The sequence below is a fragment of the Neovison vison genome, chromosome 4, assembly GCF_020171115.1.
Source record: "Neovison vison isolate M4711 chromosome 4, ASM_NN_V1, whole genome shotgun sequence".
NCBI classification, from domain to species: Eukaryota; Metazoa; Chordata; class Mammalia; order Carnivora; family Mustelidae; genus Neogale; species Neogale vison.
This window is the reverse complement of record NC_058094.1, coordinates 198,211,357-198,220,946: the sequence shown is the minus strand read 5'-3', so window position 1 is coordinate 198,220,946 and position 9,590 is coordinate 198,211,357. Positions and strand designations below refer to the sequence as shown.

The 9,590-nt window shown below is 37.0% G+C and overlaps 1 protein-coding gene across 2 annotated transcripts in view; it reads right to left on the bottom strand.

Annotated features, from left to right (window-relative positions):
- Positions 1 to 5,555: 5,555 nt before the first annotated feature.
- CAV1 (caveolin 1) overlaps positions 5,556 to 9,590 on the bottom strand; it is a 35,905-nt gene continuing 31,870 nt past the window's right edge. For both annotated transcript variants that reach the window (XM_044246422.1, XM_044246423.1), the window contains exon 3: positions 5,556 to 7,785. In XM_044246422.1, coding sequence (XP_044102357.1) covers positions 7,444 to 7,785 — 342 coding nt within the window. In that variant the 3' untranslated portion in view covers positions 5,556 to 7,443. The remainder of the gene's footprint in view (positions 7,786 to 9,590) is intronic.

The window sequence follows — 9,590 nt, the reverse complement described above, 5'->3', positions numbered from 1 at the left end:
GCAGAGAGGAGAGTGTAAGATCATTGATCAGAGGAAAGAGCTTTGCAAAATCCTGTGTCCTGATAGAACTTAACATGTTTTTGGAACTGAATGATCAGTGTGTCTGGAGCAAAGATATTGAGGAGGTGATGGTATGAGATAGATAGGTCGGGGAGAAAGATAGGTATGAGAAAGATAGGTCGGGGCTGGTCATGTAAGACTTTGTAGGTCTTGATAAAGAGACTAGATTTTATACTGAATACAGTGAGAAGTTACTGGAGTGTTTTAACTGTGTATGCATGCATATGTATGCGTATGTCTGAGTTGCCATATAGCAAAATGGCCAAATGATTTAGATGGAGAACAAGAGTGGAAACAAAAAGACTAGCTAGGGTAGACCAGGATTTAATGATGATCATTCAGTGTGAGGTAGTGACAGTGGAGATGAGGTAAGAGTTCAAAAGGAAGATTCATAGTCAAGATGGAACTGATAAAATTCTATGAACTGATGATGCAAGAGAAACCATCCTTAGAAAAAATTGCTACATGACATGGAAGGACATTTCACAGCGGTGGAAAGCTACACAACCAATAAACCTATGAAGAGATGCAGAGAGAGCACAAGCAGGGGGAGCATAAGCAGGGAGAGCACAAACATGGGGAGCTGGGAGAGACACAGAGGGAGAAGCAGACTCCTAACTGAGTGGGAGCCTGCCCTGGGGCTCAATCCCAGGACCCTGAGATCATGACCTGACTAGAAGTCAGATGTTTAACCGACTGAGACACCCAGACCTCCCATGTCCTTGTGCTTTGATAGGAGATGAATTCACAGATGCTAATTAATGATGACTAAACAACAAAATAAGTAAAATCAAATAAAGAGAGCCACATAACACCAATGGTGACATTGGCCTATAGTTATGCCTATGCTTACATTGGGATACCTGAAGTAACAAATTATTTTAAAAACCTATTTGGTTTAAAAATAGAGTTACAGTTAGGATAATTTGATAATGTTTGATGTCTATAAATATTCTTTTGATAAATTTGACTGTAAAAGAGAAAATTGTTGATGATTGGAGGAGGATCTGATTTCAAGGGATAGAGTTTTGTTTTAGTGAGAAAGATGTAGGTCATGTTTGTAGGCTGATGGAAACAATCCAGAATACAGACTGGGGGAAATTGATGGTAAAGGAATGGAGCTGATAATCAAGGAGCAAAGGTCTTGGGAAAATAGTAAGGAATGAAATTCAGGACACATGTGGAGGGAATGGCTTTTTTTTTTTTTTAAAGATTTTATTTATTTACTTATTTGATAGAGAGAGATCACAAGTAGGCAGAGAGGCAGGCAGAGAGAGAGAGGAGGAAGCAGGATCCCCGCTGAGCAGAGAGCCCGATGCGGGACTCGATCCCAGGACCCTGAAATCATGACCTGAGCCGAAGGCAGCGGCCCAACCCACTGAGCCACCCAGGTGCCCGGGAATGGCTTTTTGTCTTTTCTCCATTTTAGCAGAAGGAAAAGAAAAGAAAATGGGAGAAAATATAAGTAGATTTGTTGTCCATTGTGAGAAGAAGAGAGAATTTGTATTGATAGTTCTAGTAAGTTGGGTGATGAATAACACCTAGAGAAACTCATTATTGCTCAAGCAACTGACAGATCTGAGAATGCATATAAGTCAAGTAAATGAAAGGATTCCTAGAGACATAAAAATAAAAGTGCTTTAATTCTTAATGGTAAAATGGTCTGTCAGTTATTTATATCCTATCAGATTCCAGTATGTTATTGAATTTTCTGAATACACATAAATATTATAGTTCATTTCAAAAAGCTTATGTTTCTTTCCATCTTTGAAATCTCTATCCTGGAGTCTGTACATTAACTTGTCACTAGTGATTTTATAGTCTTGAAAGTCACTAAACTATAAGGTCATCAAATATACACTATTGCAAAACATTTTTTATATTGTAAAAACTTGTATTTAAGTTTTGTAATCAAAGATTTGGTAAATCTGTGAGAGTAATTTTAATTTTATACTTTAGATGTATAATGTTGTAGCAATATTTTGATTGCCATTCATATTGTTGACTATTATTTGCTCTTGGTAGAGACACAACTTGCTTTTCTGGATTTTTGCATTATCATTAATTCTATGGTTTGGTGCCATGGTTCAGGTTCCAGACTCTGGAGCCAGACCCTGTCACTTGCTGGTTTTGTGACCTCGAGCAAGTTACTTGGCTCCTTTGTGCTTAAATTTCCTAGTCTGTAAAACTGAGATAGTAATGATAGTACATACCACATAGGATTATTGGGGGGATTAAATGAACTAATACATTTAAAGTGTGTAGAGCAATGTTTGACATGTAGAGATTATTATGAGGTTTAACTACTATTACTTAACTATTGCTAAAGTTTACTCTGACTCTGCTCATATTATTTGCCTATTATGTATTTAAGCATGTATGAAGTGATTCTGCAAGCCGGTAGGAACAGGAAACTTTATGAAGAGGAGGAAGGGTTAGAGCTCAGAAACCATACAGTGCAGATAGAGGAGTAGAAGGAGCAGGGCTTTGGTTGGCAGAGACACCTGGATTAAACGAGATGCTTATTAGTTATGTGAATTGGTGACTCATTAAATGAAATCTTTTGCAAAATGAGGGCATCAATACATTTTGAAATCTTGTATAAATGACATAATGCCTATAAAGCACTCAGAAATGACACAATTATTTGACTCCTCCTCTCCATTTTTTAAAGTGAGAAAAAAGTAGTATATCTTACATATAATTTTTAACTTTACATTTTAAATTAATATTATATCATGAATATATTTCCATGTCATTAAATATTTGATTACATAAGAATATTTAAAAACTAATAGTAGCTTATTAAATATGTATACCATAATTTACTTAACCACTTCCCTATTTCTGATTATTTATGTTGTTTCCAATATTCTCTACTATCGACAATCAAATAATGAATATTTATGGTGATTGACCCTTGGTATATCCCCGTTATTTTTTAAAATTTTTTATTTATTTAAGAAAATGAGCGAGAAAGAGAGAGAGCACACAAACGGGGAGGGGAAGAGGGAACAGAGGAAGAGGGAGAAGCAGACTCCATGCTGAGCAGGGAGCCCACCACTGGGCAGCATTTGATCTCAGGATCCAGAGATCATGACCTGAGCTGAAGGCAGATGCTTACTGACTGAGCCACCCAAGCTTTCTGCCCTCTCCCCCAACCCTGTTATTTTTATTACATAAGTGAAATTGTTGGATCAATCATATATACATTTAATTGTTCTCCAAAAAGCTTGTATCAACTACATTTGCCAAAGCAATGGATGAGTGTGCTGGCTTCTCTGTACCCTCATCAACTTGGATATTATTATTATTTTTATCACTGCAAACTCAGGCAAAAATAGTATCTCATTGCTTTGATTTTTATTATATCATTACTAATGAGTATAAGTGTTTTGATATGTTGTGCATTTCTTTTTGTGAATTATCTTTTCATATCTTTGCCTATTTTCTACTATATTCATCTTTTTCTTGACATGAGATTTCTCTATACTTTCAGTGTACTATAATGCTTTGCAATTTACATATATATGAACATATATAGATACACATACTTTCTTTTGACACTCTTGATCATTGTTTTAAATTTATTTCTACTGTTTTTGATATATAGGAGTTTAACATTTTTATGTATTCACAGCCATGATGTTTTACTCTATGATTTTATTTTTTGTGTTATGGTACAGGTATTTTTCTCTACCTCTCCACTTTCTGCCCGGTTATACAAATATGGATTTTCATTTATAACTGGAACATATAAATATCAGTGCTTACATTAGAGAAGGTATGTGTCAACTATTCAGACAGAGCTCTACCCTATTAGGTTAGAGTGTACTATTATTTAACTAACACTTACTGAAGGTGTGAAGTATGAAGCTGCTTATTCCCAATATGGAATAAAAGTTGTCTGAACCCATGTAGTTATTTGTATGTCCAGAAATGGAACTGTTTCATGTGTGTGGCTGAACCAAAATGTATATAAGGAAAGTCTTGATTTTGTTAATATGCATTCATTTAGAAATTCAAATAATAAAGCCAAAAGAAAGATAGTCCCTCTTTAAAGTAACATCATGAATTTTGCTTGAATCGCATGCATAACTTTGGCCAGTATTTCACATACTACCATGGTTAAAGACATGTTTCTAGTTCATATGCTAGAAATAGATTTATTGGGCAAATACAAATGCCAGACTGGGTTGCTAAATACATAGCCTCAGTGCTTTCTTGAGAGCTCCACTAAGAGAGAGACTGTAAACTTCATGAAAGGAATTTCAGAGAGATTAGAAGAGGATCTCCTTTGAAAATTTTTGTTTGGAAGCTGTGATAGTTAATTTTATGTGTTCATTTGACTGGGCCATAAGATGCCCAGATATTTCATCAAACATTATTCTGGGAAGTTTTGTGTGGGTGTTTTTTTTTTTTTATGAATCTCACTTAAATTGGTAGACAAGTAAAGCAGACTGCACTCCCCTGTATAGGTGGGCCTTATCCAATCATTTGAAGGGACTGAATAAACTAAGAGGCTGATCCTTCTCTGCATAAGACAGAATTCCTCCTGTTTGACTGCCTTCAAACTGAGACATTAGTTTCTTCACTGCCTTTGGACGTGAACTAAAACATCAGCTTTTCCTGGGTCTTGAGCTTGCCAACAGCTTTAAGACAGGAATTACACCACTGACACTCTCTTGGGTCTTCAGCTTGTCAACTCACCCTGCATATCTCAAGACTTGTTAGTCCCCATAAATCATGTGAACCAATTTCTTAAAATAAATCTCCTTATCTATACGTATATGTCTTTATATAGCTTTTAATATTATTCTTTATATATACCAGTATATTTTCAGATATGAAGAATCAATATATTTCTTATTGGTTCTGCTTCTCTCTAGAACCCTAATACAGAAGTTCTGAATGTAAGCTTAGCCAAGGCCAAAAATAAACTGTGACTGAAATACACCTCTTAAAAAAAAAAATCCCAGTTAAGACATAGCAAATTTCAAAGCATTAGCCCCTGGATGTGTCCCTTACCAAATGAGAATATTAATATCCATCACACAAAGTTGTTGGGGGCTCAAATTAGATGACACATAGGGTGGTTGGGAAATAGATTACATAGATGATGGAGATTAAGGAGTGCACTTGTGATTAACACTGGGTGTTATATGCAGGTGTAAATCACTGTGTCATACACCTGAAACTAAAATTACATTGTATATTAACTTACTGGAATTTAAGTAAAAACTTAAATAAAGCATTGGGTATACTGTTAAAGAAATTCTTATTAATTATAACTTTTATCTGAGGTAACATGCATGGTGATGGCCTTAGAACAAAGATCACACCTAATCCCACTTCGCAATAACTGACAAGTGTAAGACCATTATCTCCCACAACCATACTACAAATACATGCACACACTATGTACGTGCTTACCACACACAAACACAGACACTGACATACACACCAGTTCTGGGTTAAAATAATGAAGCTGACTGTTGAACTGTTAAACATTTTTATTGTGCAGGGTTGTAACCTTTACAGGACATGCAAGATAAAAAAGTGTAAAATATATCAGTAAGCATATAAAATTTCAGCAATCTTTTGGACCAGCAATTGATTTGCATGAGGGAATAGAACAGACATGTCTTGGGATACACAGTTTACAGATTGAATCACACAGCAATTTCCCAAGTGATTTTCCTCATATAAAGATAAAAATATCTTTACACTTAAGAAGTATGCAAATATACTATATTTTCAGTTATGTACACAGTTTAAAAGTAAAACTATGTCCATGCCAGTGTCTGTTTTAAATGCAAAACTTAAACGTAGGTAACAGGTTGATAATTAAAGTGTCAGGAAATCTAGAAGAGATGAAAAATAAAATCAAGCAGAGTTCCAATAGGTGTATGAAAACAAAAATAAAAGCATATAACTGAAGGTTAAAAGTAATGTCCCCAAGGTCAGACTCTTAATATAAGCAGAAGGAATAAAAAGCTTTTAGATGTACCAGGCAGCTTTCTGTATGACTCAGGTTTACAGGTGAAATTCCTCAGTTTGAGTTCAGAAGAATTTGAATTTATTCCAGCAAAATTACCTCAATATTTTATTACTGCCTCCTCCCCATCTTCTTTCTGAGCAAAGTGATGCTTGGATTAGGTCCAAAGCTCCTGGCAGGGGGAGGGGCTGTGTGTCACAGCATAACAGACAGTTACAAGTGCTTTACTTTGAAGGGGGTCACATTTGCAACAACTCTGACAGTCTCACAATGGCCTCCATTTTATGAGCCCTTCCCCAGAGGCCCACTGATCAGCTGAAAAGGGAACACAATGTTCAGCCACTAAACCACCCCAGTGATGGATTAGTTTGGAGTCAGGAAAGCGTGATTATTCTTGAAAATAAACGAAGCTGAATAGACATGCTGACCTCATTCAGCTGATGAGAGGCAGGGAAAGTTGGCTTCCACTCCTGCCAGCCCAGAGAGGGCTCAGTCCCATTTGTCCACCTTAATTTGTTTCATGGGGTTGATGTACACCATACTTGATATAGATAAAGATGCTGCATGATCAAGTGCAGATGTGAACTTCATCCAACTCTGTTTCTGAGAGCTAGAAAGAAGCATGGAGAATGGGCTTTCTAATTTTGGTCTTCAGGAAGGCTGCTGGACCTAATGAAAGTTGATGAGTTGGACCCTATTTGAAAAGGAAAATGTGAAGAACAGGAAGGCACTTAGGTTTCATTATCTATATAACAAATATTCAGGCACAGAAAGAATCACAGGTTAAAATTTCAAGAAGTGTAAGGCATTAGTTGGAACACGTGAGTGCAGATTATATTTTCTAACCTGATAAAGATCACTAGATCCAGTTGGATCATTAAAGTGAATGGCAATGGTCTATTAATGCTTCAGATGGTGGGGGAAGAGTTTGTTTAAAACCTGCCCACATACCTGTACACTTAATGGCCTTAGCCAGGAATTCTTCCCTTACCATAAAATGATCAACATTTTAGAATAGGCACTTGAGGTTGTTTGTTCTTTTTTTTTTTTTCCTCCTCAGTTCTTCATATTTCTCTCAAGTTACCTTTCAATAATAGGTCCACATCTCAGCCAATAAAACAATGGTCCACATGCAAATAAGAATGTAAGGAAAAAAATTTTAAATGGGTTTAAAAAATCAAGACCACCAAAAAAAAAAAAATAGATGAAATAGCTCAGAAGACACAAATAATGGTTATGAAAACTGAGTGATTTCTTTGTTCTGAACCAAGAAAATTCATTCATATACTGTTGCTGTACCAGCAACTTAAAACTTGAAATTGGCACCAAGAAAATTAAAAGGAAAAAAAAAAGAATCAGGTATACTTCTATCCTTAAAATGTCATTTATATTTCTTTCTGCATGTTGATGCGAATACTGCTGAATATTTTGCCAACAGCCTCAAAGAACGGGTCACAGAAGGTGTGGACGTAGATGGAATACACACGGCTGACGCACTGAATCTCAATCAGGAAACTCTTAATGCACGGTACAACTGCCCAGATGTGCAGGAAAGAAAGAATGGCAAAGTAAATGCCCCAGATGAGTGCCATTGGGATGCCAAAGAGGGCAGACAGCAAGCGGTAAAACCAGTATTTTGTCACAGTGAAGGTGGTGAAGCTGGCCTTCCAGATGCCATCAAAACTGTGTGTTCCTTCTGGTTCTGCTATCACATCTTCAAAATCAATCTAAAGGGAAGAAGAGACAGAATGTGAGCTTACAATAGAAGAAAAGAGGAAAAAACACTACTGAGTATCCATAAATACATATTAGCTTTAATGTACGGGTCTGTGTGAGATGCTTGAAAGTACTCAGCAGCATCAACATCACTCTGAACTTGCTGGAAACAGGTATTTGGCTGTCACCTGGACCTTCCTTATAGCATCTCTGGGGGTGGAATCCAGGAGAATTTCTAACTTGTTCTCCACATGTTTCTTTAAACTTCCTGCATTTAAGTAAAACCTGGCAACATGGATAAATAGACGAGGTGCTCTGTGAAATGTAAATGACATGACCTAAGCTAACTGTATTCCAACACAACTACATAAACAGTGTTGAGGGATAGTTAGTGTATAGTTGATTGCTGACTCTTCGAACACTCCATTGGTAGACTTTCTTCAGCAAATTAGATCACTGTGAGTTGTGAGGACTCAAGAAGTCTTCATGGGGTGGTGGAACTTGGGCAGGGCTTGGAAAATGGGGTATGATTTGGAGAAGAAGAAAGAGGGTACTTTGAAAATGGTGTGAGCAAGATCCCAGGAACAAGGAAGGGTGATTCAGTGAGTCTCACAGGCAGCGAGACTTGTGTGGGCACAGCTAGTAAGACTGATTGAAGCCAGTCTCAATTTTATTTTGCATACAGTGGAAGGTCTATTGAAGATAGTAGAGTGGGGGAATGCAGCCACACTCAATGTGGTCATTTATCAAGATGAATTTGACAGCAGTGTATAGGCTGGAGAAAAGAAACTCAAGGCAAAGAGACTGTTGTTATATCCCAGGTTTGGTGCCGGGCCCAAACTGGAATTGTGGCCAGGAAAAAGAAAATGAAAGAATGAATTTCAGGGATGTTAAAGGAAGACCCCACAGGATTTGGTTACTTCAAGATTAGAGAGAGATGAGCTCAAAGATGAGCTTTGAGATTCTGATTTGCTAGCTAAGGAAAGCTGAGGTGACATTAACAGCAAGAAGAAAGTTAGAAAGGAAGGCAGTAAAAAACATGTTAAAGGAGAGCTTCATTTTTGAATTAAATGAACAGAATAAAGTTTTGAATAAAGACAGATACAAGTATCAGTGGTCCACACCAGTGAATCCTGTAGTAGTCCCTTTGGGTGGCCATAAGGAAGTAATCAAATAAATGAATTTGCAGTACAAAGCAGTTAACAGTAACCAAGTGCTTCTCCATGCATTGTCTCTATATGATCTGGGGTTTCAAACCAATCTGAGAAGGTGGGTTGTTATCCCTTTACAAAAGAAGATACAGAAGTTCAGAGAGGTGAAGATGACTTGCTAACAGGAAGTAAACAGCAATGATGGGACCAGAATGCAAACTTGACACATTTCCCTAGAGCATTCTCTTCCGCAGTACCTGCTCCCTAAACAATGAATTCGCAGGAGCTTTTATCTCTCTAGAAGGATTTATACAATCTCAACAGAAGCACAGGATTAAAAAAATTACCAATAGAACAGTAGGACAGAGCCAGCTCATCTGCTTGGCAAAGGCAGCTATATGAAGGGATATAATGTAGTTTCAAATCCAGACAAGTTGATGACTGCCAACATCATCAGGAATCCAGGCAAGCTCAGGATTAGGGGATGAGGTCTTGGGTGCCTGTGGAGCTTCTCAGTGCCAGAATGCCACCTTTGATTCAACACAATAAAACCTCTTTTGGAAAAAGTACATGATGCTTACTAATAATTAAAAGTTTATTTTCTAGAACATTCTGTTTCTTGATCTATTGTCCAATGCCTTAATAAGGTAATATGTAAAAAATGG